Source organism: Rhinoderma darwinii, chromosome 3, assembly GCF_050947455.1.
Source record: "Rhinoderma darwinii isolate aRhiDar2 chromosome 3, aRhiDar2.hap1, whole genome shotgun sequence".
In the NCBI taxonomy this organism is placed as follows: Eukaryota; Metazoa; Chordata; class Amphibia; order Anura; family Rhinodermatidae; genus Rhinoderma; species Rhinoderma darwinii.
In genome coordinates, this window is record NC_134689.1 from 44109523 (window position 1) to 44132549 (window position 23027).

General features: G+C 41.8%; 1 protein-coding gene across 4 annotated transcripts in view; it reads left to right on the plus strand.

Annotated features, from left to right (window-relative positions):
• Positions 1-536: 536 nt before the first annotated feature.
• The window catches only part of MACROH2A1 (macroH2A.1 histone), a 66558-nt gene continuing 44067 nt past the window's right edge, over positions 537-23027 (plus strand). Inside the window, exons 1-7 of one of the 4 annotated variants that reach the window (XM_075856313.1) lie at positions 540-757; positions 7831-7874; positions 9147-9334; positions 10593-10699; positions 14082-14279; positions 15620-15730; positions 18137-18236. In XM_075856313.1, the coding sequence (XP_075712428.1) occupies positions 7834-7874; positions 9147-9334; positions 10593-10699; positions 14082-14279; positions 15620-15730; positions 18137-18236 (745 nt within the window). In that variant the 5' untranslated portion in view covers positions 540-757; positions 7831-7833. Of the gene's footprint in view, positions 758-777; positions 877-7830; positions 7875-9146; positions 9335-10592; positions 10700-14081; positions 14280-15619; positions 15731-18136; positions 18237-23027 lie in introns of those variants that run through there. The other 3 variants (XM_075856314.1, XM_075856315.1, XM_075856317.1) reach the window with 3 other exon arrangements.

Sequence of the window (23027 nt, forward strand, 5' to 3'; positions counted from 1 at the left end):
AATTTACATGAAGCTAGATTTCTGCTTCATGAAGAGGTTCTGCAGCAGCTGCGGTGTATATTATAAGGATTTACTTACCCCCTTGGGATATATTATAATATTTATGTGGCAATACTACTTGGATTACCTAACAGTTCATATAACATTATTTCTTAAATATACAATATGATAAATTTGTAGTTTGCAGGGAAATCAAATGTCAAGTAGGTGCCACTAGAGAAGCAGGAGCTGTTTATGGCAGCCTGTACTCTGTAACCACTGACAGGACTTGTGCATTATACAGGCTACCATAAACAGCTCATCACATACAGGTTTATCATAGGAATCTCTTCTGATTCTAATAGGAGTCTGAGATAATAACATAATGCCCTAATATATTCTATAAAGCGGCTGCATCGTGCACAGCGCCTGACAGGAGCAGGATGTGTACAGTATGGCGGAGTCTGTACAGTAGACACAAGGCAGGGACGTAATGCTGACCAATAGCACTGAACCTCGTGAGATAGCAACAAGGAAGACCAGAGCAGCACCAATGGAGACGCGCGTTACATCCCGCCGCTCAGCAGTGAGGGAGACACCGAGCGCTCCTCACCGTGGAACATTCCTGTCAGCCGCCGCCTCACTGTACAGGACAAGATGGGATGTGACGCCTCGGGCCGCGGTGCATTGTGGGAGTATGTGACAGCCGCTGCCTAGTCTTTCCAGTTCGTTGAGGGATTGAGAGCTCAGGCGGTTGACATATTTCTGAGAGCTGCAAGTAAGTGACATGTCCGGTGTGCTGCCTTACTGCATGTGGGAGACGGAAACAAGTTGTCATGGTAACGCCCCCTAGTGCAAGTCTAGAGGAATAAGTTTACATTTCCAGGGGACTCTGAGGTAACTGCATATTGTTATGGAGATCAGGGGTCATTCCACCTGCTGCACTTGTCACTTGTATTATTATTATTATAATACGCTGTCTAATGTTTATTTATTTCTAACATATAGATATGTATCCGTATCCAACATATAGTTATTTTTTTTTTTTTTTACCATAAATGTTTGTCTTATTGAACTTAGAACCATATTGGGTTATTTTGCTGCTGTTTTTGTTCACTTGGGCTAAAGCTTCACAATGAATCGCTACCATAACCGTCATGTGACTTAGCGGTGGGTAACTGGTGGTCCTCGGGGGCTGACCCTGTCGCCACTGGCTCCTCCCTCCATTCTGTGTACTGTAGAGTTGGACATATCTATTAATATAGCATACCATCCAGCAGTACGCCAGTATGTAGCGCTACGTGATGCACCCAGCATAGTTCTGATTGTAAAAGTTGGGCTTGTTTTCCTTTTTTGGGGAAAAACTATAATAAAAAAATGAATAATAGTAATACCAAATAAAAAAGAATACAAAGAGAGCCAATCTTCTACCCTGTCAATCACATCCGAAGCCCGACCGGCGACCCAGTTCCCCCAAGGCAAGAATTACGCGGGCGTTGCGTATCTCGGACGTGAAAAACGGCCATTTTTAACGTCCGAGGTGCATCCGTGCTCTGCACTGCGGGATGTGATGTCACGCGTCCCCCATAGACTAGAGTCTATGGGGGATTTGTGAAGTGTGAATAAATTGGGCATGTCCTATTTTCTCACGGACCCTTCACACAGTCCGATGAAATAACGGCCATGTGTGCGGCCACATTGAATTATATAGGTCTGTGTGACGGCCGTTGCTTCAGCGGCCGTCACACGGACGTTTAACACGTTCGTGTGAATAAGGCCTAAGAGTCTATTCACACGTTGCAGATTTGTCTAATTCATCTGAATGTGCTGGCAGAAATCCATGTAGCTGCCACAGAAACAACCCCATTCACATGTATGGAATGTATTTTTCGGTCGCAGAAATTTCTGCAACAAATCTGGCACATGTGAATATACCCTTACTAGGCAATGTTATATATAATCATGGACATAAATAAAAATTATATTTTAACACCTTAATGACCGCCAATACGGGCCTTACTCTACAGCGCTGTGTTTTTACATCGCTGTAAAATCCATGCTGAACGGGTGTACCATTCCCTGGAGTGGGTATTCGACTGTTTAATGACAGCCTACCTCCTACACTAACAGCTGGGATTGGAGGAATCTCCGATCCCGGACGTTTAATCCTTTGATCACTAGTCCCATAAACCCCGGTCTAGCTTTTTGTGCTCATGCTGCCTCCAGGCCTCCTGATTACATGGTTGGGAGTTACGGAAACAGCATAACTCGCTGAGTTACGCTGTTTCCGTAACTGCCTTAGTCGTGAATGGCAGTTGCGGAAGCAACGTAGCATGCGAGCTACGCTGTTTCCATAACTATTATTCAGTTCTATGGGAGTTATGGAAACAGCGTAGCTCAGCGAATTACGCTGTTTCTGTAACTCCCGACCATGTAATCAGTAAGTGGCTGGAAGGCAGCGTGAGCACAAAAAGCTAGACCGGGGTTTAGGGGCCCCCGTTCTAGAGATACTGTAGGTGCCGGTTCGAGAGGTGGGACCTACATCTTTCTGACATTTCTGACATATCCTGTGGATATGTCATAAATGTCTCCGATGGGAAAACCCCTTTAAGGCCCTGTTCACACAGAGTTTTTTTCCTTCAGAATTTTGAGGCAGATTTTCACCTGCCGGCAAAACGCTTGCCGTTTTTTTTTGTTTGCCTGCGCCCATTGAGCGCCACAGGTCAAAAACCGCCGCAGAAAACGCTTTCTCTCCGTCCCATTGATGTCAATGGGAGGTCAGAGACATAAACACCAGAAAAAAGGACATGACGCTTTCTTTTCCCATAATCATTTTTTTCCACTCGTGGGAAAAAACGCCTCCGCCTCCCATTGAAATCAATAAGAGGCGATCTCAGAAGTTTTTGGTGCAGTTTATGTATATATGAGGCTGAAGCTTAGCAGCAGGTATTTATTCCTACAAGGAAACTGCAGATTATAGGGAAAATAACAAACACCTGAGGTTTACTGCACCGCAAGGAGTGCACCATCCGTAACTGTCTATTATAACCCATTATGTTTCCATAATGTAGGAAATAGTTATTTTTCTTCTGGTGCTTTTGTGACCAGTACTTCTATAATTCCACTCCCAATGCTCCTGATTGATTCCTATCCTACTACTCTCATGACACTTCTCCTACTTCAGGGTGAAGTCACACACAGCAGATTTTGTTGCAGAATTTCTGCATCTGAAAATCAGTTAAACGGGTTTTCCAGCTTCTGACAACTGATGACCTATCCACCGGATAGCTGGTCCGGTGGACATATCAGCTGGTCCGGTGCCTCTGTGCACAGGACGTACAAGCCGGAAACAGTTAGCTCCGGCCACGGAATAGCGGCCAAACTGCAGTACTGCAGCTCTGCTCCTATTCAACTGAATAGGAGCAGACCTGCAGTTCTGCAGCACGGCCGCTATGCTATGTACGTAGCCAACTGCCTCTGGGCTCCGTACATTATGTGCCACAACATCCGGTGCCCGCAGGCCACCGGAACGGCTTATCGGTGCGGGGGTCTGGGTGTCGGACCCGCGCCGATGACATACTGATGACCTATCCGGTGGATAAGTCATCAGTTGTCAGAAGGCAGAAGGTGGACAACCCCTTTAAGTTAAAGGGGTTATCCAGGGAACAAAAATTGCATTGCAATAATATATTTGTGTGAAACGAAGTAACTTACTAATATACTTTATTTCAAAATTCTGTACTAAATGGTGCAGTTCAAATCTCATGAATTGTTCCCGGAAGTCCTGGAGCTTTTGTAATAATGGTGACGCTCCGAAACGGCACCACGTGACTGAGGGCTTGCTTCATGTGCTGTTCGTGAACATGACCGCAAGGGGCTGTTACATTGCCTATTGCTTGAGCCCCGAGCAGAGCTCCAGCCCTGCTCCCGACGTCCATATTTGGTCAATTCAGGGGTTTCCTATCGCTGGAGTCCCCGAGCAGAGAATCAGCTGATGCTCTGCCTGGGTACACCAACACTTCTGCCCACGTCACTGTTCATATATGGTCAGGGACTTCAGGGGTTTCCTATCGCTGGAGTTCCCAAGCAGAGCATCAGCTGATGCTCTGCTCGAGGTCTCCAGTACTGCTCTGCCGACGTCCATGTGGATGTATGGACAGTGACACTGACGTCGGCAGACGTTGTGGAGTCCCCAGGCAGAGCATCAGCTGATTCTCTGCTCGGGGACTCCAGTGATAGGAAACCCCTGAATTAACTAAATATGGACGTCGGGAGCAGGGCTGGAGTCCCGAACAAAGCGCTAGCTGATGCTCTGCTCGGGGCTCAAGCAATAGGTAATCTGACAGCCCCTTGCGGTCATGTTCACGAACAGCACATGAAGCAAGAGACCAGTCACGTGAGGCAGTGCCGGAGCATCATCACTATTAGAAAAGCTCCAGGACTTCCGGGAACAATTCACGAGGTTTGAACTGCACCATTTAATACAGACTTTTAAACTAAAGTACATTAGTAAGTTACTTTGTTTCACATAAATATATTATTGCAATGCAATTTTTGGTCCCCGGATAACCCTTTTACTCTGCATTGGAATATTACTGCAGGTGGGTGCTTGGGTTTCTGCAAGTTACATTCAGAGCAATGAAACTGATTTTCAGTTTTCTGCAACAAAATCTACCACTTGTGATTGCACTCTTCCTCCTATAACTCTTCTAGAACTCTTCTAGAACTCCTACGACTCTTCTACTACTACTACTACTACTACTACTATGTCTCTTCTAATACTACTAAGATTTATCCCTTATACTCCTGTACATCTAGTTATTTATAGGTGGTTGTCTCATATGGACAAGCGCTGTCCATATGCCATTTGAGGCCCCAACCTCTAAGGCTGGATTCACACGAACATGTTCGGTCCGTAAAGGACGGAACATATTTCGGCCGCAAGTTCCGGACCGAACACACTTCAGAGAGCCGGGCTCCTAGCATCATAGTTATGTACGACGCTAGGAGTCCCTGCCTCTCCGTGGAACTACAGTCCTGTACTGAAAACATGATTACAGTACGGGTCAGCTGTGTTCAATGGGTGTCTGTCCCCATATGCTCCCATATGAAAAGGTGTTGTCTGTGATGAGACAACCCATATAATGATTCCTTTCCCAGTACTAGGCTGTTTCCCCTAGTACACATACTCTTTTAGTATCCCTATGATGTTGCTTCTAATGTTACTCTTGTGCCTCTCCTCCTGTTAATTCTCTTTAAAGGGGTTGTCCACTACCAGACAACTGATGACCTATCCACCTGATCGGTCATCAGTATTTGATTGGTGGGCGTCCGACACCCAGACCCCACACCGATCACCTTCTCTGGCTGCCTCCGGGCACTGTCCATGCTGGAAACAGATGGCTCCGGCCACGGAATAGTAGCCGACCTGCAGTCCTGCTCCTAATCAAGTAAATAGGAGCAGAGCTGCGGTTCAGCAGCACGGCTGCTATGCAATATACGGAGCCAACTGCGTCAGGCTCCATACATTGCATACTGTGCAATGACATCTGGTGCCCGCAGGCAGCCGAAGCAGCTGATCGTTTCAGGGTCCGGGTGTCGGACCCGCACTGAAGATATACTGATGAACTATCCGGTGTATAGGTCATCAGTTGTCCGGTAGTGGACAACTCCTTTAATCTAGTATGGCTTTTCTTCTAGAGGGTGGGAATTTGGCAATAACTGGTTCAGTGGAAATTGAGCAGTGGATACATGGAGGTAGTCACTGTGGAACAACATGACTACCTCCTATGTTCAAGCTGTCCCCTCATAAATGGGTGTATAGGGGTCACTGTGCTGACTACCTGTGCCAGAGTGCCCAGTAACTGAAGTCATCCTTTTACAACATGTTCGTGGCATGTAACGTTGTGTTTACTGGGTGCGTTCTTGATATGGTTTCTCATTTGAAGCCATATTTACCACAGTAGTGAACAAGATTTATGTTTGTTATAGCACCCACTGAATTACACTACTATGAACACCTTATAGATACTATTGATTAAATGGTGACAGATTCATTGTAAAAGGGATGAGAGGCATAAAGGAAATCTCTCTCTGACCTTTGGATCCCAATCTGAATAAAAGAAAAATGTCCAGCACTGACTGGGTTGTGTAAGCCGGCCTTAGTAATATGGGTATGAATCCTTCACAGATTTAACTGCAAATCTGCTTCAAATCTCCAGTGAAGTTGCTACTAAATCTGCATGTGTTACATGCAGATTTTGAAGCAGATTTTACCCTATGCGATGCAAAGTGTCAAATCCTCAGTAAAAATCCACAACAAATTCACAGCAGATTTGACATGCATCAAATTTGAAGATCCGCAACATGCCCTCACTTTTTTAAAACCCGTATTCACATGTATTGTACTGTAAAGTGCTGCAGATTTTTAATGAGGAATTTTCAGTGAAAATCTGAAGCGTGTGAATGCACCCTTATGTCACGGTCATGTTTTGGGACGTTAGCCGCTGTATCGCTATTAGATTTGGCTAGGGCTAATTAATGGGATGGTGATCTAAGGAATTTTGCAATCTTTACCTCACATCCCCCTTCACGAGGTATGGGCACATCCTTTTTTTTTTTTTAAAGGTAACTTTTATTAAGACCTCAAAAAAGTAAAGGCACGGAAGGCATGCAATACAGTCAGCAGGCACAGTAGGCATACAATACAGTCAGCAGGCACAGTAGGCATTACAGAAGTGCCAAATTACAAGACGTCTGGCAATAAAAAAAATACAAGGATATGTTTATGCATAGTGCGAAAAAAAACTAAACAAACAGCTTTTCAGTACATAAAAAAGAAAAACAGAAAGTTATATGCAGAGTACATGAAAGGTGTGGTCCCTAATAATAACCCAGCGGACGACTGAGGGAGGCAGGGAACACAACGGAGGCCCGTAGCAAAGAAATCAAACCTGGGGTCATCAGAAAGGAAGGTTATGACTAATGACTGGTATGTGGGTTAACTATCTATGGGTGCCATGTCTTTGTAAATTTATCCGGGCACCCTCGTGTTTCATATGTAAGCTTGGAAAAAGGAAGATAAGAGTTTACCATGGCAATCCAGCCTTGTAGCGTAGGAACCTTGGGGTGCTTCCAATGTCTGAGGATAGTTTTTTTTTGCATGAAACAACAGAAGCATCATGAGGGATCTAGAAGCCACAAGATGTACAAGGTCCTCCATGGGCACATCCTTGGAGTAGTTTCCAATAGCAACCGCTGACAGCGAAGGTCAGACGAGCAGCCACATCCTGACCAATGACTGGCTGAGATGGGCAGGTCCCTCTAAGATGTAGTAGAGTGTGTGTGCCACTATGGAAAGACCGGTGAAATAAGAAGAGGGATGTCAGCTGCGTGGGTAGACGTAGTAGCCGGTGGCCCATTATAATTACTGCAGTATCCCTTCTTTCTCTTACAGTGGTTACCAGTGTCCCTACTTTTGTTCCAGAAGCCACAGCAGGGCCCCACTACTTTCCAAAGTAGTAACGGGAGATGCCCTAACTCTTCCCCAATAGTCACTACCGGGCTCTCCTGCACCCTTTCCACCAGCAGCAGTGCCATTCCCAGTGTGGATAGTATGGTGATCCTCTCTCTACCAGATGTCACAATAGTTTTAACGGTGCCACGTTCAGACGGGGCAGAATTGCGGTGCATTTGCATTGCGGATTCCGCACGAAAATGTTGTGGCACTGTAAAGTACAATACTTGTGGATAAGGTTTTCCTATTCCTGAAATCTGCTTTTCCTGAAAATCGTGTGAGGTGTGCTCACTTTTCCTGGCAGAAGTGGTTTGTGACTTCTTCTATGTTTTCAGGGCATGGAGCAGTACCTGGTCCCCAGGATGAGGTACTCCATACAGTAAGAAATATTTACTCGCTGGTTCACCATCCTGTATAAGGCTAAAGTGATAATGAATTTGTTGAATATATATAATCTTCTGCTGGAAATTCTGCGGCAGATAACAATCTGACCACATCGCTTACAACAGACGCTGTACATAAAGATACACAACAGGGGTGTTAAGAGATGACGGATAGAGTGGCATCCTGTGCAGCACAGTAATAAAGGTAACTGTGCAGCCCCCACATCTAATAACATGGGAGCACTTAATTATTACCTTATGACTAGAGGGACGAATACCTTCATACACTACAAGTCCCAATCTGGGGCCACACATTGTATTATCTCTAGGGGGGCCACAGTCACTTTCCTGACATATAAAATACCCCCATGGTGTTCATTACTCACTGGCAGCAGTTTTTACCTTCATTTTCCACCCGCTCTGGCTTCTGCTCCACTCTTTACTTCAGTCCTCCCGGCAGCAGGGAGTGTGCTGATCGAGCGCTGCCCATGCCAGAGCCAGCACGGGGCCTAATGATGGCAATAAAGCTTATGGCATTGAGAGCCATCCGGCGGTCCCATAGTACAAGAGTGTATAGGAGCACATAAGAAGAGGTCCTAAGAACCGGTTCTTAAGTACTTATTTTACCTCTCATACTGGACCACCAGCGATGTCCTCCCACCCAAAGTGAATTCAGTCTTATGTGTAAGAATACACGAGACTGGTTTTTAAAGCGTTCAGGAGTCTCTACAGGCGACAATGACGTCCGTAGAGGCGTTATTGTGGCCTATGCTTGAATACACCTTTATTTGGAATGCAAATACACCAAATGTATATGCTAAACACAGTGTATACAGAGCCTAACGTGATGTAGTCCCTTGTCATAACTGTCAATGCTCTATTTACTGTGGATTTCTGTGACAGATTTATCTGCGTTTTTTTTTAGATTCCGCTGAAGATTTTCTGTTGCAGAAATTCTGAAGCGTATCCTGTGTGTGGGAACATATCCTAAGTGTACCACGCACAGCACTGACACCCCATTCTCCCCCAACATCACAAGGCCAGACTGCATCCTGTAAAAATGACAATTTAGAGGCTATATGATATCACGCATAATGTACTCTGCGGTATGGTGAACGGAATGTTAAATAATATAACCTATATCATGGCCTTGTGGCGGTTTGTAATCTCCGGTAGTATTTTTCACCATTAATACCAGGTTTCTGTTGATGATGTTTGCCTAAATGCATAATAATGTTTTTTCATTTATTATTAAACCCCTGATACAGTTGTATAGCACACAAGATGTCAAGCAGAGGTGGAAAAAAGAAGACCACTAAGACCTCAAGGTCGGCAAAAGCAGGAGTCATATTCCCAGTGGGAAGAATGCTGCGTTACATTAAGAAAGGACATCCTAAATACAGAATTGGAGTTGGAGCACCGGTTTATATGGCCGCTGTGCTGGAGTATCTGACTGGTGAGCATGCTTTGTATTTTGTAATGTATTACATGGTACAGGTATAAGGATAGAAGAGATAAGGTGGTCAGGTCTATTTCTGGCCTCTGTGTTTCAAATCGCTCCACCTTGTTACTGCTTCTGATGTTTAGTAGGACAGTAATGGCCTTCTCTTGTGGATGTATTAGCAGCTCCCATACAGATTTCCACACACTGCTTGCTGTATGTTTTGAAACCTAAGGGGAAAAAAAAAGTACACAGCGCCACATGGTGCAAGATAAACCTGGTGGATAAGGTAGAACAATTGTAAGGAGAGGCGATTGCGCTCACCTTTACGGGTTGTACAAGTCAGGTACAACACTGATGTAAGCAGGTAAAGATTTAATAACAGCTGCAGCTCCCCAATCCAGATGCCGGTAACGTGAAACATAGTACCGCAATTCGATTAATTGAAATGGAAGAAAATGTATGGATCTACAGGAGAGCGCTACTGGTAAGAAAACGATTATCAATGGTAGATTCCTTGATTTATTTGATATAGGCAACGCGTTTCGACACAGGACGTGTCTTCGTCAGGCCAAGGAAGAACAAACAGTACAAAAAGACATCTTAAATTGTATTATTGTATTAAATTATATTGCAGTGTATTGCATTTATCTGTGCTCTTCCATTAAGCTTTGTCACTGGTAAGGCTTAATAGGACACTGATGGCACACTTGGAGGCTTTCAATAGGCCTCCGGCTGTGATGGCAACCCATCGGCAACCCGCAAATTCGTTGGGGGAGACAGAGGGAGCCCCCTCCCTCTTCTCTAACCACTCAGAAGCCGCGGTTTCTATCTAGTTATCTCCAATCCCGGCCATTGCAGACGGGTGTCAGCTGATTTAAACAGCCGGAACCCGCCATGTATTGAGCGGGCTCAGCTGTTAACCCTGTGCCATCTTGGGGTAGCGCACATCGGCCGTACATATACGTCAGATTTCACTAAAGGATTATAGGGGCTTTCTGAGTTCATCAAATATGTGGCCAAGGAAGGAGCATGCAATAAAAGACAAAAATAAGAGTCTTTGCTCACCTGATTCCAGCGTTATCGCTCCGGTCCTCCGTCACGCTATTCGTTGACATGGCTGGAGTGATGACATGCCCGCATACTTGCGTGATCACTGCAGCCAGTCAGTGGGTATAGGACATGGGACCATCTCTAAATAGACATCCCCTTTAATATAAGACCCGCCAACTCCCAAGACCCCTGGCAGTACTCCATTTTTATTTTTTTCCAGCGGAAATACTGGAATTGGCTGGAAATGCTGCTAGAGATAATAAAAAGGGAAGAATCTCACCCAGGCACATTCTTCTTGCAATAGCAAATGATGAAGAATTGAATCAGGTGAGTAACTACCAAGGTAAATTTTATTGTGGTTTAAGGCTGGGGCTACACAGTGACAAGGTTATGGGTGACCCAGCGACTCCGCCAAACTTTTTTGCATCAATCACAATTACTGCGACTTACGCTTCACTAAATGTTGTCATTGAAAGAATTGGCTGAAGCCTTAATATTACATTGAAGAAACGGCTTCCCTTTCTTCAAAGTAATATTAAAGAGGCTCTGTCACCAGATTCTGCAACCCCTATCTGCTATTGCAGCAGATCGGCGCTGCAATGTAGATTACAGTAACGTTTTTATTTTTAAAAAACGAGCATTTTTGGCCAAGTTATGACCATTTTTGTAGTTATGCAAATGAGGCTTGCAAAAGTCCAAGTGGGTGTGTTTAAAAGTAAAAGTCCAAGTGGGCGTGTATTATGTGCGTACATCTGGGCGTGTTTACTACTTTTACTAGCTGGGCGTTGTGTATAGAAGTATCATCCACTTCTCTTCACAACGCCCAGCTTCTGGCAGTGCAGATCTGTGACGTCACTCACAGGTCCTGCATCGTGTCGGCCACATCAGCACCAGAGGCTTCAGTTGATTCTGCAGAAGCATCGGCGTTAGCAGGTAAGTCAATTTAGCTACTTACCTGCAAACGCTGATGCTGCTGCAGAATCAACTGTAGCCTCTGGTGCCGACACGATGCAGGACCTGTGAGTGACGTCACAGATCTGCACTGCCAGAAGCTGGGCGTTGTGAAGAGAAGTGGATGATACTTCTCATCAGAGCGCCCAGCTAGTAAAAGTATTAAAAACGCCCCGATGTACGCACATAATACACGCCCACTTGGACTTTTACTTTTAAACACACCCACTTGGACTTTTGCAAGCCTCATTTGCATAACTACAAAAATGGTCATAACTTGGCCAAAAATGCTAGTTTTTAAAAAATAAAAACGTTACTGTAATCTACATTGCAGCGCCTATCTGCTGCAATAGCAGATAGGGGTTGCAAAATCTGGTGACAGAGCCTCTTTAAGGTTTCAGCCAATTCTTTCTGTACCAATTTCTCATGATTTTCAAGACATCTGCTTGCTGTCATATAATGTCTCAGCACCCGGAGCCCTACCCATGAAAACTTCTGACATATCACTATGACTACAAAAGTTACTCTTTAAAGTAACGGTATGCTTTTTTTGTTCAGGGTATCTCATAAACTACAATATTTAACTGCATTACTACACGTTTTAAATTACTGCTGACCACTAGATGGCATTGTTGTATTATTAATCAACTCACTTTTTGCAAAATATATTTATATTTTAGTTAATTTGTGATAAACTTAAATATTTTGCAATTTTTTAGTGACATTATTTAATGTAAGGTAACAGTTAAAAATGTCTTTAAAACATTGTTGTTGGACTAGAAATATCATAATTTAACAACAGATCACAGGTCCTAAGGCATGTAGTATATCTGCTTTCTCAGCTTTTATTTTCTTTACATTTTTTTTTGTTTTACTTTGTACTGTATTAACTTTTGATCAATTTTCTTTCAATCTTGTGTCATAATTATATGGATTATGGCTTGGTTAATAATAAAGTGATTATATGGTTACCTAATCTGGTGGGTTACATAGAAGACTGTTTTGGTCCTTCAACCAACCTAAGAGATGGCATCATAGCATGCTGCTTCTAAGGCCTCGGCTCACAATAGGACAGCGTTATACAAGTACATTGGAATGACGTTACTGCTTCTCTGTTAAAATAGTATTTTAATATTTTCCACTTTGCGGGAGAAAAGACATAACTGATGCACAAATTAGACTAGTTGTTGAGTTTCAGTGCATTAAAATGCTGTGAGCCATTTTAGTGCGAATATGTACCAAACCTAAGGGTAGTTTTACATATTTCGATTTTTACTCCATAAGGACGATTCTTTACATCTCATGATTGTATGTAAATATTCATCTGTGATTATGGAAGATTTATTAAAACGATCAAAGAACTATTGCATATAAAACTAGCCTAGACCAAGTGAAAGAAAAAATAACATGCACACAAGACCCAACACTGTTCACCACTCAATAAAAAAATATGAATAGTCCAAAATGGGAGCAATAAAAAAAAATGCTAAAAACACCTGTCGCCTACAATGATGCCGAATTCTTGTTTTCCTGATCTGCCCTTGTCCAAAGGTTAGTCCATAGAAAATAGTAAAGCAAAGTAATGCAAAATATAAAAGCAACTCCTGTCCTGCAAAATAAATCTGTCTTGAAGAGGATCTGTCACCAGTTTATTAATGCCCTATCTCCTAACTAATATAATAGGTGCTGTGATGCTGATAACTACAGTGTATTTTTATTTTTTATTTTTTTAAATGCTTATTATTTGCAAAGTTATGAGCATTTTTCTAAATATGGTAATTTGGCTATACTTGTCAAATAGGAGGTGACTCTTTCTTTTCACTGTTGTAATGTTTCCTGTATGACGCTGTCCAATCAGCATACAGCTTCTCCCCCTTCCCTGCCCAGCAACACAGCAGGATATTATAGTATACAGCTTCCATTCCCGACTGTGTTTTAAACTGGTGATATCTCCGGTTGTTTCACACCTGGAACTGTGATCCTCGTGTCATCTTTCATATGCCACCTGAAGCACTGTTCTAGGTGGTCCAGAGCCAAAGATATGTCTTTTTTTTAAATGATCCCCCTTCTCTCCAGCCATATTCTCTCACACTGTGTGAAGCAGCTTGATGCTGATAGGACAGTGTCAGAGGCTGCGAGGTAGCTCCACCTCAGGAGAATCGCTGGTGTTGACGCCCATTTGTCATGTATAGCCTAATTTGCATATTTAGAAAAAAAGCTCATAACTTTTAATCCCTTAACGACATGTCATGTACTGGAACGCGGCAGATGTTATGGGGAAGTATGGAGCAGGTTCACGGGCTGAGCTCACTCCATACACAGTGGGTGATGGCTGTGCTATACAGCCGATACCTCACTGTAACGGTCGGAATAAAAGATCACTTTGATTCCGCCCATTTAACACCTTAAATGCCGTGGTCAAACGCGACTGTGGAATTGTTAGAATCAGGGGGGCGCCCCCTCAAACACGCCACCGAGCACACCCCTGCGGCACCATCGGCTGTTTACAGTGGTTGTTATGGCAGCCTAGGGACCTAATAAAGGCCCCCAGGTCTGCCATCTTTGTACTCCTTTGAAGCCATAGGTGATACATTCCCTTTAATTTGAGTAGTAAGAGCAGCGTAATCTTCTGTAACAAGTGAAATAATGTGTAAGCTAATAGAACTTTGGCAATATAGGCAAATGTATATATATATATTTTTTTATTTACTTAACAAGGATGGATTTTATGCTAATTTTGATATAAATGTGTTTTTAGTTGCTAAAAGGTGTCACAATAGCAAGTGGTGGTGTATTACCAAATATTCACCCTGAACTGCTAGCAAAGAAACGGGGAACCAAAGGAAAACTGGAAGCTATCATCACACCCCCACCAGCAAAGAAATCCAAAACCACTTCACCAAAAAAGTCAACGGCAAAGAAGCCAGGTGCCAAAAAGGGAGTGAGGAAATCCAAGGTACGTTACTTACCATATTTACCTCCCCGCCTTCCAAAAGCCTTTAAAAAAAAAAAAAAAGTTTTTCTTTTTTCGTCGACATATAGCCGTATAAGTGCTTGTTTTTTGCGGGACAAGTTGTAGTTTTTCATGGCACTATTTACTGTACCGCATAATGTACTGGGGAGCTGAAAAGAAAATATTTGTGGGGTGAAATGGTCAAAAAACAGCGATGACGACATTTTTTGGGGGGTTTTCTTTTTACGGCGTCCATCAGGTGCTAAAAACTACATGTTCACCTTATTCTATGGGTTGATAGAATTACAGCGATACCAAATTTATGCTTTTTTTTATGTTTTACCACTTTTTAAAGAAAAAAAATTGTTTGGTGTTGCCGTATTCTGAGAGCCATAACTTTTTTTGCTGGTCGAGCTGTAGTCTTTACCGATACCATTTTGGGTTACGTGCAACTTTTTGAGTACATTTTATCCTATTTTTTGGAGAGCGAAGGTAACCAAATAATAGCAATTTGCGTGTTTTTTTTATATCTTTTTTTTTTTTTACAGCATTCGCCAAACAGGTTAAACAATGCTTTATTATGATAGTTTGGACTTTTACGAACGCAGCGATACCAGTTATGTTTACTTTTATTTTTTTAACATTGCTTTAGGGAAAAAATGGGAAAAGGGTTTTTTTTTTGGACTATTAAAAGAAAAACCTTGTTTAACTTTTTTTTTATTAGTCTCCCTAGGGGACTTGAACCAGCAATCGTTGGATCGCTTGCATGATATTCTGCAATACTAATGTATTGCAGTATATTTCTATACTGACAGTCTTCCCAGAGGCAGGGTTTCAAAGGAGTACAAAGATGGCTGACCTGAGGGCGTTCATGAGCCCCCTGGCTGCCATGATGACCATCGGTACCCAGCAATCGCGTCTTGGGGGCCGATGGCATGACAGAGGGGGCCGCCCCCTTATTCTAACAATTTAAATGCCGCGGTTGCAAAGTGATCTTTGATTCCGCCCATTGCAGTGTGGTGTTGACTGTATTGCACAGCCATCCCCTGCTAACTATGGAGCTAGCTCAGCCCGTGAGTCTGCTCCATACTTCCCCTTAACGTGAGTTTTGGTGGGTGGCCTTCCCTTACCAGGCTTGCAATTATTGCATATTTTTCCCTCTTTGTTATGATAGATTTACTGGTGCTTTTGGATATCTTTTTTTATAAACCAACCCTTATGGCACTGTGTGTGTTTTCAAGGTGGTGTTCACTCCTTCCGGCTTCTTAATTTCAGGCTTAGGACTTCTGTGATAGTGTTCCTAATGTGCCGCTAATATGCTACTTTATATTTTATATGTTCAGAAGAAGCAAGGAGAAGTAAGCAAAGCAGCAAGTGCAGACAGCACAACAGAAGGGACCCCCGCAGATGGATTCACAATCCTTTCCACCAAAAGTCTTTTCCTTGGACAAAAGGTATGCTTTATTTAATAAAATATACAAACTAGATGAGATACAAGCAGAAAAGTTCTATATATCACTATGTCATCTCTTAGGGAGTTACTACAGGGATTTCTACTCTGGAAGAGTCTATCTTAAAAATATAATGGGTTTTGAGCAGAAAATTATAATAATAATGTTAATAATAATAATGTAAAATACATATAAAAACATTGCTTCATCAGTTAACACCTATTAATAAATCCAAAGTGAGTCAAACATCAGGGTTATGATCCCCAGGAGTTTGTCCGCTAACTCCTTCTATACCATGGTCAATACTGACCGCCCCCTTGTAAACATCACAGGAATTTCCTGTGACACAATCTCTTGTGACTCCTGTGATCTTTTATGGGCAGAAAGCCCATGAGCCCGTTAACCACTTCCCGACATTTGACGTACACATTATGATCAGGGTGGGGTGGGGGGAGAGTATGGAGCAAGAGATAACTCTGATTCCCGCTACTTAACCGCTTATGTGCCGCGGTTATTGACCACGGCATCTAAGGTGTTTGACAGAGGGAGGAAGCTCCCTCTGTCAGTTCGTCAGCACCCCGCGACGCAATTGCAGGGGAACCAATGGGTTACTATGGTACCGGGGTCTGCCATCCGTTTTTGCCTATTAGGCCATATCAGGGGCAAGGCCTAATAGATTGCATGCGAGTGATAAACTGACAGACCATAATGTTTTGGAATGCTATGCAATCCAAAGCATTATACAAGCGATCTGTCACCCAATCGCCGCCTCCCTAGAGACTAAATTGCAGGGTGCCGATGGTTGTCATGGCAGCCTGGGCGCCCACCGAAGGCATCCAGGCCTATCATCTTGGTCCTTATATTAAATCCTGCCAGAGGACGCAAAATAATAAGTACATTTGTTTTGTGTCGCCATATTCTGAGACCCATAACCTTTTTTATTTTTCCGTCAATAGAGCAGTGTGAGGGCATTTTTTGGTTTTTTTTGTGCGGCGTGTTGTAGTAATTATTAGTACCATGGGGTATATATATATATATATATATATATATATACACGACTTTTTGAACACTTTTTATTAAAAAAATTTGGGGAAAGTGAGATGAACAAAAATGAGCAATTTTGGCATTGTGAATTTGTTTTCTTACGGCATTCACTGTGCGGATTAAACACTAATATTTTAGTACCTCAGACTTTACAGAGGCGGCGATACCAATTATGTTTATTCTTTTATTTTTACATAATTTTATTAAACCTAGTTTACATTTTTATTAAACATTTTTAAACTTTTGTTTCTAGTTTCCCTATGGGACTTTACTATGTCATCTATGGATCGCTCATCAATAAACTGCAATACTTCTTTATTGCAGTGTATTTCTTTTTTTCTGTGCTTTCCTACTAAGCCCTACTCTGGCAGTCCCTTTCGGATGTATTTTTTTTTATTTATTTTTTTATTACATCAATGTGTTTTGTGTTTTAAATGTCTTTTTTCAAATTTTTTTTTTATTTTTTTACTTTTACGAGATAGCTTCTATGTATCCTGTACACATTGGAGCTGTATCATTCTCTCTGCCGATTCCGTCAGTTCATCTGGAGAATCGGCTGAGAGAGAATGATACAGCTTTTATGTATACATGCTGTATAGAAGCTGTGTCGTAAAAAGTAATTAAATTAGAAAAGTCTTTAAAGACACAAAACACATTGACATTTTTTTTTTAAACAAAATTCCACCCAAAAGTTGTACATATCAAAAGAAGACCAGGCCACAGTTTAAGGCAGAGATCGATCGTCGATTTGTCATTTTAAGTTGTTGCGTTGTTGTCCAAATCGACAACCTTCACATACTAACCATAAACAACAAGTCATTCAGACATCGGCAATACATTAGTGATCAGAAATCACTAATGTATTGCCAGCTTTAGTATTACCGTTAGTTGGGCTGTCCTGCCTTTTGACTCACCTTTCATATTACATATTTCATTATTTCTATAGATTACCTAATGCAATGATTTTAGTGACACCCATTTCTAGATTTTAGAGTAATAACACCAGTAGCATATATACAACACACTCTACTAGATGCAATTTGTTCCAGCTAGACAGATTTTGGGGACCCAGTACTCAAGACATCCAGCTTCCCTTTCACCCCTCACTAATAATAATGCATTGCACAAGCTGATTCTGTTGAGGATAATGGGGCTGACTTCAAATGTATGAGATGTTATTAGGCATGGGTTGAGTTACAGACCGCAAACTAACCATGACGGCAATCACTCTATAACTTGTTTTTTATTTGTACTTGCATTTTAATTCTGATGGTCCTGCATCTAGCTCTGTCGCTTGCTACTTTGCTACTATCCTGATCTCCTCCCGCTGCTCTACTACTTCCCCGCTCATGCTTTTCTTTGCAGCTGAACCTTATTCACAGTGAAATCAGTAATTTAGCCGGATTTGAGGTGGAGGCTGTTATCAACCCTACCAATGCTGACATTGACCTTAAAGACGATATAGGTAAATGGGATATGGGTTTTGTAATAGCTAATGGTTGAGCGATAATTATAGATTCCAAAGTTGGGAAAATAAAATTTGGAGAACTCAAATGGATCTATTTTACTTAATATGAAGTACCTATTTGAAGTCCCTTTAAATATTGCTTTTGGGAACAACGTTATGAGTAATTTCCAATAATCGCTCCTTTTAGAAGGTGGAGCGCTGTCAGTAGAATAAAGGCACCAAATATGGAAGCCCGTGTTCTGTGAACGGACTGATCATCGTGACATAATTTTGGGAAGGTTTATCAACAAAAGAGATGCAATGGAAAAGTAAAGGAGTTGCTCATAGAAACCAATCAGATTTTTTGTTTAGTTTTCAAAATGGCCTATTGAAAATGAGAACTGGAATCTGATTCTGTTCTATGGACATCCTCTGTAAATAGCTTATACACAGAGTACAGTCTACCATAAATGGCACTGGTTTCTGCCAGTGATGTTAGTGGGGCAGCGCCATTCGACCAGGCTTATTTTTAGAATTATTCGAGCTTCTAAAGGGAACGATTTCAAATATCATTACGATGGGAATTGCTCATAGTGCAGTTCCAAAATAAAATATCTGAATATAATATTTTACAGTTAATTTCTGGAATGTTTTTCTATAATTATCTCACACTATTAGCTACTTTGTTCTCTCTTTTCACGTAATTGTTTGCAGTCTGACTCGAAAAAGATAATTTCTCAATGTTACCTTTTGCTAAAGGAAATTATTTTTTTACTTATTTATGTAATCTGCTAATTAAAATATAATGGGGCACAGCCATATAGGTAATAGATTACACAGTAATAACATATTAACTTATTTATCAGTTAATGGTACCAGTTTAGGCTATGTTCACACATGTTGGCAAAACTCATATTTGCATTTGAATGGAGTTACAAAAACCCCAAAACACAGATTTGGGAAGATTTAGGCATTAAATCCGCATCTAAATCCTCATTAAATCCTGAATGTGTGATCATAGCCTTAGGTTTTGTTGCATAAAACACACACACAACTAGCCATGGGACATGACTTTAGTGAAGCATTTTTAGGGTAAGGTCACACGTTTTTCCTTCCAGCAAATTGGATGAGACTTGAACAAATCTCAGCCACACGCTGCATAAATGAGCGGAAAAAAACACTCAGAAATTAACATGCGGTGCGTTTTTTAAATCTGTAGCATGTCAATTGTACTTGCGTAATAGCTGCTTTTTTGTTGCAGATAAAATACGCAACAAATAGCAGATGTTGCGATTTTTGCAGCAGAAAAGCTGCGATTCCAACGCAAATATCGCAACCCAGAAAAAAAATTAATCCCATACTTACCCAGAATTTTGTTATTCGTCCAGGCCGTCCTCCAGGGATGACGTGCCAGCCTATATAATCGCTGCAGCCAGTGACATGGGATGAAACGTCAATCCTGGAAGCCGGGCTGCAGGACACGTCACCATGGCTACATAAGTATGAAACTTTTTTTTTACGTGCAGTTTTCTACATTGGACATTCTAGCCAAAAAATTGCACCACAATTTGGTGCGGTTTTTCTGCCGGAATTCCCTACCGCGCCCAGGGCGGATACATACACTCTGTGCTTTTACGCAGTGTATCCGCCCTGTGTGAATGTAGCCTTAAAGCTAAACTGTAGACTACACTGGAGATCTGCTGTATTGTATCGTTCTAATAGAGAAAATTATTCTGTCACAATTGCCATAATCTGTATCTTTTGCTTGTCGCACTATGGAGCAAGCGGGCAGACTCGTGTAATTTACATTCCATGCGTCTGCCCACTGGTTCTTTCTACCAGAGAGTAGTATTAGACGCTACGAGAATCTAGGAAGACGTTTTCCGATAACCATTCCCACTATTTCCAGTGGTGTGAAACCATAGTCAAATGGGCAAGTTGTCTGTTGTCATAGTTACTGATGTAATAACCCATGAATTCTCTCTTTGGTTTTCTTTAAATCCCTAACTCCGCTAAGAAAAACGGAACCCTTTCACAACGGTGACAAACGGAAACCATAAGCAAAGTTTCCATCACCATTGAGATCAATGGTGATGGAAACAGAAGCTATGGTTTCCGTTTGCCTTTCCTTTTAGGGGTTCCCCCGTCGGAACCCCTCAACGGAAAGACAATGCTGATGTGAACAGGTCCTAAGGCTGTGTTCGCACTTGCGTTGTTTTGTTCCATTGTTCTGCTCCGTCAGAAGAGCAGAACAAGGGAATAACTGTACGAATGGTTCCATTGAGCAACGGACACTGCTGGTTGCCAACAGAGCCCATTGACTTTATTAGGTTCTATCGGGGTGTCTGCGATTTTACCAGACACAACAGCGCAGCATGCTGCGCTATTCTCTAACGGAGCCTCTGACGCAGATGTGAACAGAGCCTAATATGGCTTCCCCCAGAAAAGTTTTTAAAAATAAAAACTAAATAGTTACAGCATTTGAAAATAATAACAGATACATTATTTCTCTTCTATAGAATTAATAAAACCAAAATTAAATACAAGAGACATTCCCTTTAACTCGGAGAATACTGAGTCCTTGATAAACCATTATGTCCTACTTTATTGGTCAGGTTTAAGGAATATTATCATGTTATTTAAGGTTTGTGATTTAGAAAACTTGATGACCTCATTAATATCAGAATCCTCTATTGACCAGGTCTGGACATTTTTTGTCTTGTTATGAGTAACATTGAGAAATATCTTTTGCGGGCTGATAACGCATTTCTTTCTTTCTCTTGGTTTTTAATAAAGTAATGGAGCTGGCTGTAGTTTAATGTTTTTAATATTGTAGTTTACAACTACATTACTCTGTTTAAAGGGGCCAGTCACACATAGATAACATTACATCAATCAATAGTACTGGATTTTACAATGAGATATGTTTCCCAAATGCTTACTTTTTCTGAAATGCCCAATGTCTATACAACACAGGCCTGCAGAAGTGAAGGCCCCAAACACCTTGGCTGCATCTTCATTGGAATATCATCTAGAAGATCTGCTCTGACTAATTCCAGATCCAGCATGCAGCCAAGGAGACATTAAAAGACAGAGATGTCCACAATACCAAAGGAGCATCTCTTTTTTTTTTTTTAGTCACGCCCCCCCTCCCCCCCCTACCCAGAAGAAAAAAAAAAGAATCCAATGATACGGCAGTCTTGGTCTTTTGCTTTCTCCAGTGCATGACACACTCATAACTTGGTCTAATGATTTTTCCAGTCCGCTTTATAAAGAAAAACTTCCATTGAGGGTGTCACCCTACAGAGGAAGCCAGTCAGGAGTGCCCTGAATCACAGGAAACTATAATAAATGAGGTTTTGGTGGTTTGGAGATTAGATTTACATTTTTTTGCCTGCCTTTTGAAAAAATCAAAGCATTTTACTGATATTTTCCTAAGGTCTAGAGCGAGCACATAGAAATTCGATAAATCATAAGAGGCCCTCACATGTATTATTGATTCCTAGTGCAGCTATTTACTCATGTAGTCTGCAGAATCAGTGTGTTTCTCTATTAGGCTATGTTCACACGGAGTATTTTGCAGGAGGAATATCTGCCTCAAAATTCCGTTTGGAAGTTTGAGGCAGATTTTCCTCTCCCTGCACGCCGATTTTGGTGGAGTTTTTCGCCCGCGGCCATTGAGCGCCGCGGGCATAAAACACTGCGAAATACGCTTTCTCTGCCTCCCATTGAAGTCAATGGGAGGTCAGAGGCGGAAGCGCCCGAAGATAGGGCATGTCGCTTCTTTTTCCCGCGAGGCAGTTTTACTGCTCGCGGGAAAAAGACGCCGACGCCTCCCATTGAAATCAATGGGAGGCATTTTCGGGCCGTTTTTGCCGAGTTTCCGACGCGGTTTCCGCGTCAAGAAATTCGGCAAAATACTCCGTGTGAACATAGCCTATATGTATGGATTTAAGAGGACCAGTTGGCTGACCTAACTCGTCTGTATTAGTAAATATTTGTATTCCCCAAGAAATAACAATGCTGCAGCAAATTTTCACAGAATGCTGCAGCAAATTTTCACAGAATGCTGCAGCAAATTTTCACAGAATGCTGCAGCAAATTTTCACAGAATGCTACATTTACCCATTCCTCTGTTGTTGTTCTTGGAAATTAATGAATAATTAACAGCAGGGCTTTACCATCCTTTTGTGAATATGGGTTGTCCTTATACTGAAACGGTCATTACTGAATGAACAGTGTCACTGAATGAACAGTGTCAGAGTACTTTTAGTTCATAATGTATTTCTTGATCTTCAGTGTTTTCGGGGACACGCCACTTTGACAAGGGGAATGGTAACACAGAGTTGTCAATTTATTCATACATTTGTAGGAGGAATAACAGACGATTGCAAAACGTAGAGCTCAAAGAAAAGATTCTTCAGCGTTTTTTTTCTTATGGAGAATGCAAGTATTTACTAAAACAGACACGTCAGGAGAGATGACCGGTCCTCTATAAAGGAGTTGTCCGGTTTCAGCAAATTAAAGGATATTTTTTGTATAATTAAAAGCTTTACAATTTTCCAATATACTTTCTGTATACATTCCTCACATTTTTCTAAATCTCTGCTTGTTATTCAGTAGGCACATTCATTGTTTACTCTTAGTGGATGCAATTCTGTCCATGGTCATGTGATGATCACACAGGTGCTGGGATCGTTACAGTATGTATATCAGAGCTGTCTTCTAGCGACCCCAGTACCTGTTTGTCTATCACATGAGCATGGACAGAATTTTATCCACTGGAAGTGAACAATGAATGTTCCTACT